Source organism: Leptinotarsa decemlineata, unplaced genomic scaffold (assembly GCF_025532065.1).
Source record: "Leptinotarsa decemlineata unplaced genomic scaffold, Ldec_3_MD MMD2_tig00000882_RagTag_RagTag, whole genome shotgun sequence".
Taxonomy (NCBI): domain Eukaryota; kingdom Metazoa; phylum Arthropoda; class Insecta; order Coleoptera; family Chrysomelidae; genus Leptinotarsa; species Leptinotarsa decemlineata.
The window spans coordinates 12,317,745-12,340,877 of NW_027412556.1; the positions used below are offsets into that span (position 1 = coordinate 12,317,745).

A 23,133-nucleotide genomic window follows, 5' to 3' on the forward strand; every position below is an offset into this window, starting at 1 on the left:
CCAAACGCAGACTGCGATTTCATGAATTGCATTTACCGGATTACCTGTGAGTGCGGCAAATTCTATATCTTTGAAAATAAAAGGCCATTAAATGTCCACAGCAAATCGGAAATAGCAGAGCATAATATTTGGACTCATCAACATAACAGCAAGTGGTCCCAAGCTAAGATCATCCACAGGAAGGAATACTGGTTTGAATGTTGTCCAACGACGCATTCAGCCAAGCTAGCGTAGAGATACGGAACATATGGAAACCTTCAATCGAGCGAAGAAGGATCAACTCCAACTAAATCGGTGAAGCGGAGAGACTGAAGAAATAATAGAATATTTGAATCCAATAAAGGCTTATGGGTGTGATGATATTACTATAAATACTGCTAAAGCAGTCATAACTGGAATCTCACACATCTTATCCTTTATTCTTTCGAAATCTTATGAAATTGATATAATACTTAACCATATTTCTCGAATTTGGATGTTTTGTTTTATTATTTTCAACTGACTCTTCCAACGTATTACTTGTTCTATATGCAAATTAATATCTCTTTTCCTCAAAATCATGAGTATTTAAATTAAAGTGTGGAACGTGCCCTAAGGTTTACAGTAGTCAAACTGGCAGAACATTCAGGAATCGAATCCAGGAACATCATATGAGCTATGTAAATAAGAAAACAAGTTCAACATACTCAAATCATCTTGTGGAAGAAAATCATACCTTCAACGCCGAGTTCGAAATTTTACACATAGAAAATAAAGGTTTAAAACTGAATAATTTGGAAGCAATGGAAATTAATAAACTTAAAAATTCAAACATTCTAATGAATAACCAACTGGATTTGAAGTGTGGTAAAATGCTTTAGGTAATCATAATGGGAAATGTTCCTCAATTTGGGTTATTACAGCAAATGCAAGTTTGAACAAAATAAAGTTGAGTTTAATTCATGAGTTTTTCAAATTCACTTCGGAAATTATTCAAATTGATGTTTCAAATGTTGGGTTTTAATTTTTAAAGGGATTTGTTTCTAGTTCACATATTGGCACCAGCGCCTATATCAAGTTGAAATAATTTATACGTACCTAGATATTCTACTTTAAAAAAGGAAAATTATCTTTATAAATCAGCAATTAAGGCAAAATATAAATTATAGTTCAATACCACCTCCACAAGCCACATAAACAACAGTTTCTTTGTTATTTATTTATATATAGGAATATAGGTTAGGTGCACAAAATGTCATATGTCACAGAATGTCTCGGAACTCGGAACAAAAGTAAATAGAACAGCACGCCTCTGAAATATGTCATCTTTATTTGTCTCATACAGGTAACATATTCATTGTCCTTTATTAGCTATAACCGATGTTGCCAAATGGTATTTCATTACTCTTTTTTAAGTATTTGAATAATTTTTCAAAGAAGAAGGTTGAGATAATACGTTTAAAATACGTTGTTTTAGAGCTCTTTTATGAAAACTACTTGATTTTCGTCGTAGTTACCTGTGGTATATAAATATTAGCGCAAGAAGCAACTTGTAGTATTCAAATCACTGTTGAAGAAGCTGCTGTGTTAGCGAAACATGTCGTGATATATTTCTCAAATGAATTTTGTGGAGATTGAATCGCAAGGTGTAGTTTATAAAACTACTGTGGATCTTCATCAAGTAACGGTCGAAACAATCAGAAAAAAAAAGAATTGAGTGACTTTAAACACGCATGTTTAGTGACACTTGTTGTCACATTGAAGCATACTTGAATACTGAAAGTTGATAATGATAGTAGACTGGGAGAATATTCAAAAATAATATATGAAAAGAAATTTAATTATATCAAGTTATATCTGACTATGACAGGAAGCTATAGGGAGACTTCACTCTTTTATCAAATAAATAAAGTTGAATCAGTCACAATAAAACCTTTGGGAGTATTCGAAGATACCAACCCAAGTGAATTACAGCAAAAATAATAGTTCGTCGACCTATTCATTGCAGTTCAATTGCGTGCCTCTGTCGAGAATGGTTCAAAATGACTATTCACGTGCCGAACAAATATGCATGTAGTACAATTACCGTAAAACACGATGCTCTCACTGAATGAACATTTGCGATAAATACATTCGAAATAAAATGGTGCTTTTCTTTTATCGTTACTGTTCTATCGATTCGAAAGAGGAACTGCTTTGAACACGATCTAGTCTGGTTGAAGTATGTGATGTCTCTGGAGAACGATAACAGTTGACATGTCAAATAGCATCCAGGCGATTGATATAAAAGAAGTTGGAGGAGGATGAGCTGCATCAGTTCACATTTGCCAGAGGTTAATTATCTTGTACTTTTATTATTCATATTTTGATTCCAAGCACTCATTACATTTCCATTGATGATCATTGAAATTCACGTTCATAGTTCAGAGCCTCCGAATACAAATAAAACTGAAAATTATAATTCCTATTGAAACATGGGAAATCGATTTGAATACGATACAAACTAGATCCTGAAGTGTCGTGAAATTTTAATAAAAAAGCCGATTTTCACCTAAAGTAATTCAATTTCAATTCTAAAATAAAATTCATTTCAAGCTTTTTTGTTTTCTCCTTTATTTCCCGAATATATTTGATGCTGTTCATCACCATTACTGGCTCACCATTACTTCACCATTACATTGCTGAAGAAAAACATTTTTCAGAAAAAAAAAAAACATTTAATTGACGGAATTAGATGAATTATTACTTGTGTAATGGAGAATTATTTGAAGTTTATCATCGCCTGGAGATTATTTACTTTCATTACGACTGACTACATCAACTACACGACACTGACAATAAAAAAAAATACTTCAGCTCAAACAACGAACTAATATTCAAATGTCTATGGCTTCATTAGAGCACTTTGCACCACACTGACAACTAGACTTCTTCGATATGCGAGTGGGTAGTATTTATATATGCCAATGGAAGTCTTACGAAGCCGATAGAATTATTCTACAAGCGACACGACACCTAGATGGATCTAGGAACTGAAGTAGAGTTGAGCGTGATCTTGGCCAAGTCACAGTCGATTGACGACTACCAGCGGCGGCCGGCGTTATTTTTTTCAGGGGATGATTCAAAAAAATATTCTGCATCTATTATTGTTTTGTACTTTCCCTTCCTTGAATTTTGTATAGACTGGGGTCCTTGCTTACACATAAAAAATCATCGACATGGTCTCACTCTTATCTAAAAACTCAGAACCCGATACCGACTTTTAGAGTAGCTTGGCTGTATCCAATTTTTTTTTGAAACTTCAAGTTAGAATGTCACAGAGTGAATGTGAAATGAATCAAGGATAACGTTGCAAGATAATTGAGAAGGATAACCTGGATCGAAATTTTGTTCAAAACTGCAAGATACTAGGAACTAAAGAACACTTATGAGAATGAAATATTTTCAAATACCGTACCAATACATTCAGTTCACGCATTGATTAACTATAGGAATGTAAACGAGCAATTGCAGATGGATTCATTTTGCGAAACCATATTTTAATAGTATTGAAATTATTTGTACTTGAAAAAGAATTGTATTGAAATAAATTTTCAGAAGGTTTTTTATAAATGGTGAATCCCTATTGAATGGCCGAAGCCCGGAGAATGTCTTCATGCATGAAAATTAGCAACGTGAAGTTGCTTTTATGATAATCAAGCTTCAGAGGTTCTCTGATAACCATTACTTCTACAGTTATAGACATTCAGGTTTTTGGCCATATTCAGGTTTCAAGATCGTTGTATGTTGGAATTCCTTCCTGACGTTTCGCCAATGCGAGTGACTGGTTGGACCCAGTCCAACGGTCGCTTGCAAGGTTGGAGTGTACCTCCAACTCCGAAAGCAAAACACCTGGAGAAAATTTCAACATACGACGGTTGGAAGTTTGAAATACCAGAACCACAAACAGTTTTTTTTTATGACTTTTCCACTTCAAAGTAGGAAGTGGCTAAGTGGTTATTAGACTCGAAAGCAAATTTCAAATCCATTTTTGCAATATAAGAATTAGATAGGAAGGCGGGTGTAAAGCGAGTGGGTCTGTAACTCGCGAGGATTTGTTGTGGCTCACACCTATTCATTCGAACTCGATGGAATAAATCTAGCTTCTGATCGAATCTGATCACTCTACCCAGTGTGTTATCTTTCACGTCTGCTGGCAGGTGGAGGAAATGACAAATGCTGAAAACCTGATTTGATCCCTGTCAGAACAGACACAAGGCATGTGCCTGAATTTTCTTGTAAAAAATAATTGATACCAAGGTTGACAGTCCACAGTATATTTTCCTGAACCTAACGAGGACCTGACTGACAGTCAGTCTGCTACTACCATCGTCAGGTTGGTGAGCAACACGAATGTGTGGCATTGAAAGTAGATCTTCTGTGAAGCAGTTCGGGAAGACCACCTCCATAACTGCACCCACCAGCCAGAAGACACTCCCCTGATCCTGGATCTATTTTTTGAAAAATTTTCTATGTCAGCCATAATAGCATACTGAAAGGATCGAAGTTGATTTAAGTTGCAATATTCGCTTCTTGACCCACACTACTCTATAGTAGGGGAACCCAAGCGGGGATTTCGGAATTTACTAAAACGCGGCAGATTAATATACAGAGGAATATATTGTACCTGGTACCTCCACCAAATATGAGCCCCATATATAAGGCCGCCTGTGAGGGATAAAGGATCAGATTAGTAAAAAAAATTGATCATCAGAAATTTTCCAGCACGTCAGATTAAGGTAGGGTGAGTTAATTACCTGCTAAAAAGTGTATATTCCAGTAATCTGACAATTTGAGAGTAACGTAAAGAAAGGGGAGGGCAGCAAAGTTGTAAAAAAATAACGTCATTTCGACATTCTCGAGCGTAGAAAATTTTTTTTATTTTGAAGGAAATAATTCAAGGATAACGAAAAATATATATTCTGACGATTTCCGTAAGCCGAAATAACAAATATTCGTCGATAAAGTTTAATGCGTGTAGCTGTATGATACTTATATTTCCCTCTCCAAATTTCTATTCCTCTTTTCTCTATTCACTTTTTCTCTGTCTATTACTCTCTCACTCCGTCCCCACTCTGAATTCTGTTGCCATGACGCCGTCACAGCTGATCACACAGACTCGTTCGTGATGAAGATGAAGATTAATTAATCAATTAATTGATGGATATAGCCGTTACTACGTGGTAGGAAATCATACTGAAGAAAAGAGAAATTAAACTTTCTATGTTTTTTACCATTTTTATTTATTTCATTTCTCTTTTCATTAATTAATCAATTGATTATAGAAAATAAATTTTTTTTTGAACATTAAAAAAAAATTTTTCTTATAAATACAAGTATTCTACTTACACTCATTAATTTGCAAGCTATTTCCTGAGCTTTTCAATTAATTAAGTTCAATGAATTAAAAAAAAAATCAAAATATTGTTTTTGTCAGATTAAGCGAATCCCTCTAGATAATCGTCAGATTATGAGACAGCACGTCTGAAACATAAAGATGAACCGTATATATCTTTATCTGTCGCGCTTGAGTATTTCAAAATGGCGAATTTTTTTTGCACATTATAATAATGGTCGCGAGTTTGCGTCAGATTGAAATCGTCAGATTATTGAATGAGAGCTTTTTTTGTTGCACTCAACACCCCCTTACAAAATCTGACGCGCTCGGTTGAATTTTTTTTCTTTTCACTTTCAACCCTTACGTACAACCACCCACATCATGCAAACGATCAGATTAACATACCAACATTATTAAAAATACGTAGGACATTGATGCTATCAATATCTGACGCGCTCAAGTATGTATTCCGCCACCGATGAAAAGGTATACAGTGCTTTTCAGATGAAAGTATCCACCTTTAATAACTTTTGTAATACTGGTATTCAGGAAAAATCCAAAAACACGTCAATTTATGTTGGAAGGGGCAAGCATTATGGCTTATTTAAACTTACTGGAAAAGCCACCCCTTCACGGTATACTGTTCTTATAAAGCGATAAGTTATTTTCTGGCTGCACTATCCAGTCTTTTAGGTTTGTTAACAGGATCACGAGTTGGAGAAACGTGAAGTTTTTGATACGATGTAACAGGAATGAACGTTTGAGGTCGTTTAGTCGACGTCCATTGCATCTGTAGGTCGGATTCTTTGATTACTTCTTGGTCTATAATACATAGGACTTAAAAGTTGTGTCTGGTGACCTACAAGTGACTCACAAACACCAATGATTTCTTGTGAATCATGTTCTTGATTAACGAACTTTTTATTTCGGTAAAGTATTTTGGATTTTGTAAGCAGCCGCTGAAAGCAACTTTGAAAAAGCTAGCCATATCTGCTAGCAAAACGTCATGAAAAAATTCCATATGAAGAAGGTCCTTGAACCAGACAAAAATACTGATATGATCAATTCATTTCAACAAAGTCAACGATTGATATTCAAGTTTTTTCAATGCATAAAATAAGGCATTTAATGTAAGCAAATGACCAAAGAACGTTGTTATTTCAGGCTTCGCTATCACTGCTTTCCACATTTCTCCTCAACCATTTCGGTAACTCATGCAATGGAAATCTTTCCATGAATTTTTCAAATTTATATCTCAGCATGTAAAATGAATCATGCTCTTTCCAGCGCATTGCCTAGTTACGGTCCCAATGCGATGTTGTAATTCCTGAATAAATTCTGGAATGTAAATATCCGGCCAAACCAAGTTTTATGAGATAGAAAACTAGGATTTAATAGTTCACATTTTTTGTGAAATGCTCTGTATGTGTGGAGGGTTCTTCATAATAATTGAGATAATCCTGTGAATGAGAATAAATCTCTATTTACTCAACGTTACTCAACGTAACGGTATTAATTTTGTTAATGTTTTGTGTAATATAAAGGAAGAAATATGGTGTGACGAGGAATACGAAGTTTGGAAAATATGGTAAATACCACGTTGAAAAATAGTTTCAATATTCAACTTAAATGAAATGAATGAAAATACTTTTGTCTGAATACCACTGGAAAATTTTATTTTACGACCGGTTTCGGGTTTGATCCTATTATCGAGTGTAAAACTGAAATCTGAATTTGGAACATGGATTTTATAGAATTTTCAGGTACGCTGCAGGTATTTGAGAGACAGGATGCCAACTTAAAATATCATCCTGAAAATTCTAGGGGTTGTTAAACTCATAAATTCAAGAAAGGAGACCAACATAAATCAAGTGGCTCGTTTAGGGGTATATATTACATATATGTAATATAGGGAAAAAAATGAATCTTTTGGAGGCCATGGAAATTAACAAATCAATTAAAAACCAAAAACATATACCCCTAAACGAGCAACTTGTTTTATGTAGGTCTCCTCTCTTGAATTTATGAGTTTAACAACCCCTAGAATTTTCAGGATGGTATTTCAAGTTGGCATCCTATCCTGTCTCTCAAATACCTGGCCTTGCAGCGTACCTGAAAATTCTATAAAATCGATGTTCTAAATTCAGATTTCCATTTTATACTTGATAATGGGATCAAACCCGAAACTGGTCGTAAAATAAAAAAATAATCCAGTGGTATTTAGACAAAAGTGTTTTTATTCTTTTCATTTAAGTGATCATGAATTACCATAAAGTAAACAAGTCATTAATCACACATATCAATATTCAACGTTTGAGATTCTGTAATGAAAGGATTATACAAATGGATTGCGAAATACTGCTAACTGTGATCGTTTGGGATGTGAAATTGTTCGAATAAACGAAGAGAAAGTATTAAAACTCTGCAATACAAAACTGAGCATGCCTTCTGATATACAAATGCAACTGTAGTTATGAAAATTTCCTAAATGATAATTTCACACACAATATGTGAATGAGGAAGTCAATGAAAGCGTAGGGTGGGTCAATGAAAGCGAAACAAGGTCGATTTCTCATAGCTGAACGAAATACATTTTTGCGCATGAACTTATCATTTCCACCCTGCTGAGATACGATTCTTAAATCTCAAAATGAGGTAGAAGTAGAAATTTTTGAATTTGATGCAGTTGATATCAAGACAAAGCGTTATAACCCGATAATAATTAAACAGTCATTAGTTTTATTTAACTCCCTGCATCTCGGTTTTTGGGCAGGGTTTTTTTATAATATTTGGTAGGAATCTTTACACAAACTACTCAAGAAAATGTCATGAACAAAAATGCGTGTCGAAACATATGAGTACATATTCAAATAATTGTTTATTGTGAGAGTTTTACTGAACAGTACAAAAACGCAACACGTGTTTCGCTATGCGACAGCTTCCTCAGGCGTGTTCGTACTAATAAGATTCCACTCAATAAGTGCTTTATATAAATCAACAATTTGAATCATAATACCTTCTTCTCACTTAATGACGTATAATTTTATCTGTGATGTGGCGTCAACTCAGAAAAGAAACTCTTTCGAATAAGAATGTAATAACGAAACCAAGTCATCAAACAAGACTGCCCTCTTTCGAAAAACGATATTGAGTGTCAAACTATATTTATATATTTTGGTGAATCCAACAATAATATTGCTCGTTTTTGGAAAAAGAAAGATTCGAACGTGGCTTACAGAACAAATGTTCTATTCAGGCAAATTTATCGTGAACAGTAAAGACAAAACTCAGTATTGAAAGTTGGCTTGTGGTTATTACCAAAAACTTAATATTGGCTAAACGAGGAGAACCTTCACCAAAAGAATTGAAGAGCATAGGACTAGTTTCTTGCATAGGACTAGTTTCTTGCATACCATTTTTGACGAAGGAGCATGGGTTCAATCACGATTATGTGATGTGTTACTTCTGGAAGAAAAAGGTTTGAGACTCCATCTTTTGGAATGGTCGGCAATCAGGAGATTTGAGAATTTTAGAAATTTGCTGAATGGTCGGTTAGAATTGAATACTTTTCCCTATTGAATCTTCTCTGATTTTCTAATGTTTTTCCAAAACGATCTCTATAGATTCGAATTTTTGTCGATGTCATTTATGATATTCTCACAAGTTGATATGTCATCGTTTACTTACTCAGGTTTATATTTAGAGATATTTGACAACTTGCTGTTCACTCCAGCACCACTAATGAGATCTATAGTGACTTGAATCAGAACTGTCTGGTGTTGAATCGATACAGCATTCACGTTAAAGCTTGACTTTGCAGCGGACTGCCTTAGGATCCACTTTCATTTTTTATATTCGTGGATGGAATTTTTTGGCGATACCATAGATGCCTCTTATTTTGGTCAACAGAGAAGTACTTGTGGAAATGCCAGAAACCCAACTCCTGTTCAAGTCACCAGAGCTTTCAGAAACACATTTACTCTTCAGTATTTCACACACGCAGAAGGAACTAACTGTCTAGGAGATACTAGTGAGATTCTATCTGATATTACAGATGCTGACATCGATAGAGTGAATATTCTTGTGGAAGTTTCAAAAAATCCCTATAAACGTTTGAGAGTAAAGACAAATGATTATAGAACTCTAGCCATTCTCGATGGCAACAGCTTGGGCTATAATTGTGATATCTTTTGGGAAAATGTTTAGGAAAACATTCATGTAAATTATGTACAAATTATGTCACGGCGGCTAGTATCACACTGAATGTTATTTAGAATGTTAGTTATTTCAAGGCATACAGTGATACAGAAGCCAAATAGTTTGAAAATTTATATATGCCTCCAGATTCATTTTCACAAAGTATCATTCATCTAGAGACAGAATTTCCTTATCATTTCTATAATTTATGTGGCATATGATTGCATAGATAACCAGCTCAAAACAATGTTTTCAAAAGTCAACATTTGTCACCCTTGTGATACTTTTCCTTAGGATTGTTTATTTTTCCCTTTCACAAGTGTAAGAATTCATTATACTTTAAAATTTGCCAATATAGAAATTTGAAATATAACTAAATGTAAGTAACTTTTAGTTTATGCTTGAGAAAGCTATTGTATAGCGAAACACGTGTCGCGGTTTTCGTAAAACCCTTTATAGTGAAAATCATACAATGAACTGTATTCATTAGTTTAAATATGGATTTTCATCAAGTATCGGCCAATTCTATTCAATTAATTTTCCTTTGGATTATTCAGTTTCTCTTTTCACAAGGGTAAGAATTTATTATACTTTGAAATTTGATAATGAAATTTTGAAAATAAATGTAAAAAAAAAATGAAAAACTCAACATTCTGAAAAACGTTCAGAATAGTTTAGCATAACTTTTTAACCTAAATTGTATAATCTTACTTTACAAAATATACGTTTATTTTACCACCTTGTCTTATTTGTCATCAATTTCTAAACAGTTCACAATCATATGAGATATTTACTTTGAGCTCATCGTAGCAATGATGAAGTCAGATCATGGTCACATATTTTTTGATCGAACCTCGTGCAGAGGTGCACGTTAGCTCTCACCCTACACCTTCCTGCCCCGCCACATGCCAGCAAAAAATAAAATATCTACTCTAAACATCAAAGAGGCCGACGGGAGTGAATTTACTTGTGTTTACTTCTATACGGTGCTCTTAGTGAGGGGAGATATCATGGTGTTTCATTACTCAGGTTTGCTTTGTTGAGCTTAGAACTAGTTAATCGACCCATGGCTAGTCCAGAAACACTGTGTGGTGTTAGATCATGATTTCTTTTTTTAGATTATTATCTCAATTCTGAGTGACCCCACAAATAAGAATAATACCTCTTCATTCACCGTATACAGGACAATTGAGCCAGACAAAGAGAAGAAAACAACTTTCAGTATAAACCCGAATAGGCGAAGTACCAGCCAAGGCTTGTAACGGCTAGTTTAGCGTTACAACAAAATGAGCATGGCTATTCAGGAACACCCTGTACTAGCCATTGAACAGAATTAATTTGTGGTTGTCTACTTACATTTAATGATTGTAGGAAGTTCGGCAAGCAAAACATTCTACGCACTCCACAAAAAGTGTTAAAAAATGCCAGGGGATTAAAAAAAAACAAAACGGGTTCTCGAAGTTTGGACGATAGAATAAGTTGAAAAAGTAGCGAACGGTTCACGAAGAATTCGAAGTGATTTTTTTTCATCCAAGTTTTGGGATTTTTCTTTGCTGAATCTTATGTTACACTAGTTTTCATGTGTGGATACGTTATAAACGTATTCGTGACATTTGGTTGAAAACTAGTACCTTGAGAGGGATTTATATTCGCTGCTTGTTCCTGCAAAATCGCAGCACTTTGCAACAAAATCGAGAAGCTGCCGAATTTCATATATGATCGTAGACCCTCATCAAAAGAGTGTCTTACTCAAGGGTCTCACTCTAAGATTGTACTCTTACTCTTAGTCTTGAGCCAGTCTCAGTCAGTTGAATCCGTGACACAATTCTGATGTACCTCGATGAATTTGAATGAAATACCTTTTGTGCAGTTGGATTGGAGAGTGCAGTAATGCTGTTCACTCGCCGATTGCCAAGTTACATCTGAACCTGAATCCTGAATTATGTGACAGATAAGATGCATGATATTTGTTTGTGACTCTAGAGAAAACATGTGTATTTATGATACTTACATCTATATCTATTATATAATTCTCCATATTCAACTATACGACATCTTACCACTCATTACGAATTAGCCTTAAAGTGTAAGCTTCACGTGCGCACGTTGAGTATATATATGTATATATAAATATTTTTTTTTTATAGCTACATCACTAACCCTATTTTGACTGATAGGAATTTCATATGTGGTAAACTCAGAAGTAATCTCGAGTATGATACAATGTTGAAATCAGTATTTACTCGTTTCTATTAGTAATTAAACTTCTTCACTCAACTCACTCATAAATTAAAACCTTAAAGAATTTTAGTGTACTTACAATAATATTAATATACCTATTTTTTGTCATCCAAACATATATCCTTTTTTTCTTTTTCTTAATAAATAAGTGGTTCAAGGTGAAGCTTGCTATCTGTCTCTCCCGACAAATCATCATAGTCTTTCCAAACCAAATGAGCATAATTGTACTTATATCCAAGTTTTCAGAGTATAGTACAGGACGAAATCCAAAAGAACTGAAGGTTCCCCTGTTTGAACCTGCGAAAATAAACTGGTGGCGCCCCTAGAATTTTTTTTACATTTTATTATTTTTCCTTTATTTTATATATGTATATATATATATATATATATATATATATATATATATATTATATATATATATATATATATATATATATATTAAGTTAAGTTAAGAAATAGCACGGGGGTTGAAACGGGTGTGCAGTCGGAGACAGAGAAAAATGAGAACTCTTTTTCTGTTCAAGCTTTCGAGACTTTATTGACTCTTCTTCAGGAACTCTAGATGATAAGATGAAAATTAACAATTGTCAAAATTTGTTGTACATTACTAACGAAAGTTGAGGTTATGTATATGAAGCAAGCATGAGAAGAATTGTTTTCTTAAAACACTTTGAAAATGCGATGATTCATGAACACTCATGATACTGGATCACTGGTTAAAACTGAGAACATTATAATAAAATGTGGATGGCACTAATAACATTAGATTGTTGTAAAATAAAATTTTTGAAATTTTTTTATACATTTTGTGAAAGGGACATGTCCAAGTCAACTGTCAATTGTCTTGTCAAAAATATTTTCTAAAATATTGGAAAAGGAGGAAAGATCCATGTCTGTGGTATGGAATGCAAAAGTGACTAAGTTTATCATCAGACAGGAATAAAGTGCAATTGAAATTTGTGATGAATTTACAAAAATAAATTGAATAGAATTTTGTTTTGGTTAACATCTTCGAAGAGTGAACAGTTGTCTTGTCATTTACAGCAGATATTGAAATTGATAGATGAATGGTTGAATGTTATTTTATTTTTTGATTAGTTAAAAGAGTTTGAAAGAGGTTTATTGACTGATAGTTCCAATCATTATGATGTGCAGATTGACTTTTATTATATTGGGTTGGTAGCAGGATGGTTGGTGCATCTGTTTTGATTGTCTAAGTGAAGTAGGTAAGTATAGATTATACTGAGTCCTTCTATGTCTCTTCTAGAATTCATACATATATATATATATATATATATATATATATATATATATATATATATATATATATATACACACATATATATATATAATAATTTTTTTTAACTCTGCCTACTCTCCGACTGCGCGCCGTGCATTTTTGGTTTTGCAGCGCGTTAACGCATTTCGTCCTGGGAAAGCTGTTGAAAATTTAGCCGTTGCAGGCTGTTTTTCAACTAAACCTGGAAATAGCAATTATTGAATAACAATAACAAAAAAGTTGAGTCAATAGTGATGACAAGATTAGGAAATCAGTTAATACAACCGTTGTAGAACTTTTCTTTTTGTATTGCCAAGGTCGGGGACGGAAAAGAGGCTAGACAGTTAAGTGAGTCTTTCGTATTTATTTTTTGAGTTTGCAATTGTATGAGATCGAAACTCATAGGTGAGTTGATTATAATGTTTGATATATGGTCATATCTCCGGACACCAAACGAGAAACGTAGACAGCTTTTCTGAATACTCTGTAGTCGAAGAGCATCCGATTATCTTAAAGCAAGTCCTATGACTGAAAACAGCTGTATGAGAACGTTTCGAGAAAATTGGTTCAAATAGCTGACAAGTTCTGGATCAAACCACAATCCGAAATGTTTTATCTCGGTCACGAAGGGAAGTATTTTATTTTCGATGCGGACTTGAAAGTGGAGTTTGTGCGCTCTTAGGTCCAAACATCATTATGGTAGATTCATTAAAATTGAGGTTGAGCTTATGGGCTGTAGAAATGTCAAGGATGATTCGAAGAGCGTTATTAATATATTCCAATATTCTGAATTAATATATGACCAAAATCGATTTCTAAGGGACTTTTTAAATAACTCATTTCGGTTTCTCCAACGCGAAACAAAATATTGAGAATTTGCTCTTTTTGCGGAAACTCAGTAGGCTGGGTTTGAGGCTGTCGCTCGGACTGAGTATTGCGAAAAGTGCGGCTCATGAAGGTCTACGCATGTACCAAAAATCAAGTTTCAGCTTTCAAAAATGACTTAAATATAGGTATGTGTTGACAAAACTATATTGAGTAGTAACTAAAGCTAGATCTGCTATAGATGAGTACCTACATACTTACGTAATCGAGTAATGTGAGGAATGCTAATATTAATTAGAATATTAGAAATGTTTCAAAATGTATCAAAGAACACGAAGGAAAATGACCTTTTTGATAACTAGGAAGTTTTATTATTTGAATTCTTCAATTGAATCTTGCTTACTTCATAGGCTGCAACAAGAACCATCCAAACTCGAAAGTTCGTAGCCTTCCTGTTGTCGGGGGAACTATAATCGAGGAACGAATGATCTGGGATACAAACGGAGGAAATTCTTCGGTGAATTTACTTCTTGTAAGTGGCGTTGTTGCACTCAAAACAAAATATGTTCTTCGGTGTCCATATAGTGTAGAATGGTGTTCTCTATGAGCTGCATATCCTCTTTGTAGTCTCCGCATTGGTTTGTGTTGAAATAAATCGTTGTTCATTTGTCTATTCCGAATTCCATACCAACAGCATTACTTCTTTTCATTGTTATATTTCTCATTATTATTATAAAAATAAAATCTGTGTCATTGTCTTCAAATGATTACGAAATAACTGAAACTCACATAGATAAACTTACCGCAATGAGACTAGACGACAAGCTACCCTTATCTTTCGACCCGAAATGTTCGATAACCTGCCAGTTGCTCTTCCTCGCCCCCTCACCGCCGCCACTGTTAGCTGGCATGGGGCTCGTGTTCGCTGTCGAAGAGGGGGTCGAAAGAGATGTGCTCGTACCTGTTTCACTCAACAACTCCGTGCCGAACTTCGGATTTTGTTTCAAGCTTGTCCATTTCCTAGTGCAACCTTTGCGAAGGGTTCCCGAGTCCTGCAATGAATAATTTATAGGTGAGGGTTGTCTTGACATGAAGAATAAAGAACATACGAGGTTGCAAAAAGTATATTGAATGATTAGTATGCTAACAGGTTGTTCACCTTTGTGAATGAACAAACTGCTGTCAATTTCTGAAACGAAGTACATGTTGAAGATAACGCACAACGTTTACTAATCAAATTCTCTTGGAGCAAACAAATAAATATATTGACATTCAGTTACTTTGGTGTTAGGTCTTCTAAATGAATGTAAACTAGGAGGGGCTTGTAGGTTAAGTGAGGATAAGGCAGGTTAAGTTAGTGTGATTACGGATCTCACAAGTATCTAATAATAGTGAAGTAGAAAAGTAAGTGGTAGAGCAGGACCTCTCACTAGGTTATACGTTAGGTTAGGTTACGAATAGGTCTATTCTTTCCTCCACCGCAACCCGCAGGGGTTTATTGTGGCTCACACCTATTCAAACTCGACTAAATGAACCCGGCTTCTTGACGAAGCCATGTATATGCTCTGCTGTTTCATCATTTTCCAAACAAAGGCGACACACACTCTCTTCCGACATTAAGAGTATCTACATGCATAATGATTGTAGTGACCGCAACGCTACGATTCAATCATCATCCATATTTTCAGTCTGATGCCGAGGTCCTATGGATATCCATTCAAGAAGAAAATGGAAAAAAACTTTATATCTGTTGTGTTTATCTTCCCCCAGGTAACAGTTTAGCATATAACTCTTTTATCAACCAATTGCATAAAAACGAACCAACATTATCTAAAAACAATGTACTTATCTTAGGCGATTTCAATCTTTCCACTATTGAATGGAACCAAGTGAATAACGAGTCTCATCTTGAACCTAAAAATGTCGAAAGGAGGTATTCTGAACTAATTGACACCCTTCTATCATTAGAACTATTACAATATAATATTGTTACTAACAATAATAATAGTACATTAGATATTATTTTTTGCAATCAAAATCACGTACAATATGTAGATAAATCTATAGATATAATATTAAATGCAGTTGAAATTCTACTAAAGGAAAAACAATTCCATAAATTGATCTCCAAACACAATGTATACCGTAATTTCTCCGAAGCCAACTACGATGCTCTGAACATTGAACTCAGTGGAAAGAACTGGGCTGAAGTATTTTCTGGAAAGGACGTTGACACGTGTCTGAATGAGTTCTACTAGACAATCTATGATCTAATTGTCAAACAAAACCAGAACAAAAAGTGGGTTTCCTCTATATTTCAAACGTGAAACTATTCAAATCATATTGAAAAAAAACCGAGTACGCAAAACATTTAAAATATACAAAAACCAAATCGACTATCTGGAATTCAAAAACCTGCGAGCGCGTTCCAAAGAACTCATTCGACATGAATTTCTAGAGTATTCTAAAAATATGGAAGATGAAATCAATAGGAACTCGAAAATGTTTTGGAAATTCATAAAAACTTTGAGAAAAAATTGTATCCCAAGCTCGTTATATCTTGCCAATGAAACTGCAGATACCGGGGACACAATTTGTAACCTTTTCGCTAAAAATTTCAAAAACAACTTCATCCAACCTATTGACATATTTGTTCCAACTTTCCTCATCTCCCCAGTCGAATCCGTCGAAATAAATGAATATACCTCACTGACAGCTATTCACTCGTTAGATATAAAAAAAATGTGGAGGTCCTGATGATATACCCGTTTCTTTTGTTAAGCAGTGCAAGAACAACCTTGTCTCGCCTCTACTATATATTTCAATAAATCATTGCAGAGTGGAATTTTTCCTGCTAAATGGAAAATTTCGCATATCGCACCAATCTACAAAAGCGGCGACAGACACAATGTAAAGAATTATAGGCCGAACAGTAAATTATGTGTATTTGGCAAACCTTTTGAAAAAATAATACATAATAACATCCTTGATACGGTCAAGGACATCATAACCAGTGAACAGCATGGTTTCTTTCCCCATAGATCGATAGAAACTGATTTAATAGGATTCATCGATTTTTTGTTAAGCTCGATGGATAAACAAGTTCAGGTTGATGTTGTATACACCGACTTCAGTAAGGCCTTTGATAAGATTAGTCACAAAACTTTATTAAAGAGATTTGCTGAAGTCGGTGTGAATGACTTTTTATTGAGATGGATATGGTCTTATTTGAATAACATGTCACAAATAGTGGCCATAAATGGATTTACGTCACTCCCCTTCACGTTTTCCTCCGGATTTCCTCAAGGCAGCCATTTGGGTCCTTTATTCTTCATTATATACATCAACGAAATCTCTAATTGCTTCAATAAGTGTAAATTTTTACTATATACCGATGACTTGGAAATCTATCACACAGTAAAGGATTCATATGACAGCGGGGAAATTCAGGAGGACTTGAAGCGGCTCAAAACATTCTGTGATGATAATGATTTGTTTCTCAATCCACGAAAATGCATGTCAGTCTCATCCTCCAGAAACAAAAATATAATCAGAAATAATTATTACTTTGAAAATCACGAACTGAAATCAGTTTCAGAAGTTGAAGACTTGGGAATAATTATGGACTCGAAGTTGTCACTTAATTCACATATAGAAAAAACCGTCAATAAATGTAATAGTATTATTGGATTCCTCAAAAGAAACTGTCAATATTTCAGAACGGCAAAACCTCTTCTCAATGTATATTATGCATTTGTACATAGTAGGCTCTGCTTTGCATCGATTGTTTGGAATCCTCAGTACCAGACAAACATAGATCGTATTGAGAGAGTCCAAAACAAATTCATTCGCTACATTAGTCACAAATTAAAATTTTCAATTGCTAATAGCGATTACAGTCCCAGTATGCGCCAATACAATATTATGCCTATGAAGGATAGAAGAACTGTTACGGATCTTATCATGATTTTCAAGTTGATGAAAGGATCAGTCCACTGCCCAGAGCTTTATTCCAAAATCGAGTTCAATGTTCAGGGTAGAACGTTGAGGCGTACAGAATTCTTTAAGTTAACTTGCACAAGGACAAATGCTGCTCAAAATTCACCACTTCATAGAATGCTTAAAACCTTTAATGAAATTTGCAAATGATATTCAATATTTTGAAATCTCTTTAGACTATTTCAAACGCATTGATAAGTTGTGATCATTTCTGTAGTCTCTGTCACTCTTATAAGAATTATGTTATTCTTCGATGTAATACTACACTTGAACTAAAATGATAAAGATGGTTCTCTTTTGGATTTGTTAATCTGTTTGTAAACCCTTTATTGGTGAATGAATAAATGATGATTCAGACGACAGTGACCTGTAAGGAAGACATCGTAGTTCATCCCTACTGTAGTCCAGCACATGTTTGGTTTCAATCTTCGTAGGGAGAATGAACGCCTTGGAGTGAGCCAATCCTGAAAGATTCTGCCAGAAGTCCATATATCTTCTTGCCATCCAGGTGTTCAATGTTTGTTTGGCAGAACCTAAAGCGATGCCAGTGACGGGTTCTGGTCCGATGAAGCTGCTTGCAGCACCCTTCTTTACAAGAAACTCAGCAGCCTCATTGCCTTCCAGACCAATATGGTCAGGAATCCAGACCAGTCTCAATCTGTTGAGTTTTTTTTTTATCAAAAAGAATCGTTTTTGGCAATTTTCTACCAACTGAGACGTTGCTCGAGCTCGAGCCACGAGCTTCCAAAGCTGCATGACTGTCCGAGAATATTTTTATTGACTTGTGAGTGAGGTTGGATTCTTCCAATCTCCTGGCACACAATTCAATAGCTCAGAAATACAGTCGCATATGTCCCTAGGCAGGTTGATATCTCTGTCTGTAACTGAAAACACCTGCACCAGAACCGGAAGGTATTTTTGATCCATATGTGAACTAACAACTATCTGCTCCTGAAATTTCCTTCTCTCGAAGGATCCAATCCTCTCTACTCGGGAAAACTACTGTATTAGGCAGTTCATACTTGACAGTTGGACGCATAATGTCAGAGGTCATTCGCAGAATGACCAGTTTCAACCAGCAGTCTAGGGTACTCTGCATTAGATTGCCTCCTCTCCAGAAACATGTGGAGTGGAGGTAGTTGTAGAAGGATCTCAATGGCCGCTGACGGTGTGGTACTGATGGCACTACTGTCTCTGTTAGCCAGAGGACTTTACCTGAGCCGTTTTCTGTAAAGCCTTCTGCCACCAGGCAATTTCCCCATAAGTGAGCATTGGTCTGATAATCATCACATACATCCAGTGGATTTGTTCGGAACCCAAACCCCAAGTTTTACCACAAATTCTCGACATGTCCATAGGGACAGTCTGGATTTTCAAGTGAGCGTTTCAGGTGAGTTTTTTATCAAGGACAATGTTATAGGTAGTGGGCTACTGAACTTCGCCTTTCAGGTCAGCAATTATGTTGAATTAATGTAAAACACATTTGTTATATATGTTATATATTTGTTATTATCATTATTTTATCTTGTCATCGATTCATTCTGAAATTTGTATGTAAATGTGAACTACGAATGAATGAAAATGAGAAACCAGTAGATAATGTCATCTGAGATGATGGCGAAACGTCGATTTTTGAAAGACTCGCAACGAATGAACATCCAAAAAGTACCCCCACCTATCAGAAGCACCCCCCATTTGTGTTACGAGATTCAATCATGAACGTGTCAGTATCTTTGTCAGTATATTTTTGTTGAATGATACCTGAGGCTTGTTTTTTGTACAAAAACTAATTACAGTTATATATTATCAATACAGTAAATATAGTAAATCAATATAGTAAATCCATAGTATCAATAGTATTATTCCACGATTCCTAAGTGATTAATTGAAGGACAGTAACTAACGTGAAGATGCGATTAAATTGAGGAGATACGAAAAAAAGTGATACAATGTGAATTAATCAAATTGAATTTGTACTCATCGTTTTGACCCTAACTGACTAACCTCGGAATGCCAAATTATATCACACCTTAATCATCAAGTCATGAACAGGTCAATCGAATTTTCGAAAATAATTTACAGGGTGGTCGAAATTTCCACCTAAAACATGAGATCGAGCTTCCTCAAGCGTAAACTTACTTGAGGAAGCTATTGTATAGCGAAACACGTGTCGCGGATTTTGTAAAACCCTTTATAGTGAAAATCACACAATAAACTGTATTGGTTAGTTTTAATATGGATTTCATCAAGTACAGGCTATTTCTATTCATTTACATAATCTGTGTATCGTGAGTCTGCGCGCAGTTCACCTCTGTTTAAAAATTTCGTTTTCATGTTTCTACACTCATTGGTACTCTAGTGAAACATTTTTTGGTATTCGCCAGAACGTAAGAAGTAATAATCATTATACTGTAGTTTATATTTTCTGTCTTGATCAGTTCAGAAGTTTCAGAAGTTGAAAATCTACTACCAGTCTCTTTCTACCCAGCTTTTCTGGAACAATCCTATAATTTGTCAATTGTTCATATTCCAACTGTCGCGTCAGTACCATTCTGAAACAACTTCCAATTGTATTATGGAGTCGACAAAAGAGTTCGCTTATAAATTCTCCAACGTTATCATCCGTCACTTAAATACTTATCAACTTAATGGATGTAACTAGATAAGAGCTTTCAGTAACTCCAGAATTTTCCAACGAGCGTCTCAGACAGACGAATGCATACAAAAGCGAATACCTTTGAAGCTCGCAGACAAAAAAGTTTCGGGACCCTCATCTCGTCAACCCGAAGAAGGCTCTCAAGATATTTTCTAGCTCTAAAATGCTATGAAAGGTCTTTGTGGGGATCCGATGGAATTCTCCAAAGAGTTCGAATAACTGATACAGAATAGAGATACATGTGTGGGGAAACTACTGGACGAATAATAAAAACAGGGAATATATACGGAGTCATTTTTGTTATCTAATATTTTGACATATGAAGGATGGGCTAGTTAATGATACCGTACAAGCCGACTGTGGTATTCATGATCGGGGGCAAGTAGTTTCACATCTTCAAACAGTATCGTCTGATCTCCTTCACCAAGCGCGTGTTCCACTACCGCTGATTTTTCTATTTGACCTAATATACAGTTTCTTCGATGTTCTTTCAGCCTTATACCTATATAGATCTTTTGTTGGTACCGATATAAACTTTTCTGCAGTTGCATGTTATACGATATACCCCCGCAGCTAATGCTGGATATCTTTTGTCTTTCACAGATCTCAGGCTTTGTTGTATTTGCCTGGTGATGTACGGTAGATATTCACGTGCAACCGTTGTTTGAGTTTCCTTCCTATTTTGACTTGTGGAAGTCTTCAGTTTCATGGCCTTGTTGATCTCGGTTACACTGTACTCATTCGATATAAAGCCACTTGAAGATACTCCAATTCTTCTTAAAGGTCTTCTTAAAGGTCTTCTTGAAGGTCTAAGGGCACGTTCCGTCAGGGTGTTGATAATATCCCGCTTTTGACTTGGATGGTGGTTTGAAAGTGCATATATCTGCCCGTATGTGTTGGTTTTCGGTATACTTTATGTGTCAGTTCCTACTCTTGTGATAAAGGACTGTATCGACGTTCTCTCTACACCTCTAATAGGCATATTCAACTTAATTGTATCAACTTGTGCCTTCTCTGAGCAGTCGAAAATGGCTCGAATTTGTCAGATATTAAAAAACGCGACTCTAGCGATATCACAAACTACAGGGCAATTTCTATTTTATGTAACTTTTTTAAACTCTTCGAGATATGTGTGCAAAATATTATTTCTCCTACTCAGCATGGTTTCGTACAACAAAGATCGTGTATGACAAATCTTGCAAGTTCAAATCAATATCTCTGTACGTATCTGGAGACGCAAAAACAAGTCGATGTTGTTAATTTATATTTTCAAAAAGCCTTCAAAAAGCCTTTTCAAATAGACCATTATGTTCTTCTCAGCAAATTGACAAAATTGGGACTCTCTAACCAACTGCTCACTCTAATTGAATCATATCTTGTTAACAGAAAACAATTCTTCGAATATGAATCTTTCAAATCGGCTCAGTACGAAGTTACATCTGGGGTACCACAAGGTTCTAATCTTGGACCTCTTTCATTTCCTTTTTTCATTAATGACTTGGCAACATCTTTTTGAATATTCCTAGTCTATTACTTGCAGACGACCTGAAACTATATTATAAAATCGACGGCATTACCGACTTCCAACGTGTACAACATGGATTAGATGTAATCAAACTTTGGTGTAATAATAATCGTCTACAACTGAACGTATCCAAATGTAAAATAATATCATTTACAACAAAAAAGCGAACATCAATGTACGATTATTCAATCAACAATACTACAATCAACTGCGTACATACGACAGTAAATTAATATTTACAACACATATGAGGAATATGACAGCTGATGCAAATAGGATGCTTGGATTCATCTACAGAAATGGCGAAAACTTCAAAAGTATTGCCACCTTAAAATTGCTATATATGCCAGATCTAAGTTAGAGTATGGCTTTGTGTTATGGAATCCAGTTTACGACTACCAAAAAACATCACTTGAGAGCGAGCGAAGGAAGTTCCCAAAATACTTATGTCTAAAAGTTGAAGGACAATACCCCACGAGAGGCATCGATCATAACGCTTTATTGACACGATTTGATATGACATCTTTGGAAAATAGAAGAGTTATCCTTGATATAAAATTCTTGCATAAATTACTAATCAACAATATTGACAGTACGGTTCCTTTACCCGAGATCAATTTATCAGTACCAAGAAGTAAAGGTCGACACAATCTCAAATTCTATTGCGAAGCAACACAAATGTTATGCTACGATCACCATTGAATTTTATGTACAGTTGCTTCAATGAAATCGACTTCATTTCGACTCTATACATGGTATCATGTATTCACACTCACTTTTAATAATACTATAAATAACATTTGTGTCAGTACTGCTACATTGCATAATTTGTAACTTTTTGAAATTCTACGTATACGAATATTTTATATATACTTTCTTTCAGCATTTACTTTTATACATTTCTATATTCCATTATTTTTAATATTTATTTCAGATATACTTTGTTATAAAAGCATTTCCTGTAACTGGGTACTCCTGTTGAAAATAAATCGCTTTATTTGTCAGTCGTGTGCCACACCTTTCGACAAGTACATCTAAAAAAGCTATTCGTTGTT

The 23,133-nt window shown here is 35.0% G+C and overlaps 1 protein-coding gene across 2 annotated transcripts in view; it reads right to left on the reverse strand.

The window, feature by feature from the left end:
• The window catches only part of LOC111514866 (adenylate cyclase type 6), a 426,206-nt gene that overhangs the window by 175,475 nt on the left and 227,598 nt on the right, over nucleotides 1-23,133 (reverse strand). For both annotated transcript variants that reach the window (XM_074175026.1, XM_074175025.1), the window contains one exon: nucleotides 14,702-14,950. In XM_074175026.1, the coding sequence (XP_074031127.1) occupies nucleotides 14,702-14,950 (249 nt within the window). The remainder of the gene's footprint in view (nucleotides 1-14,701; nucleotides 14,951-23,133) is intronic.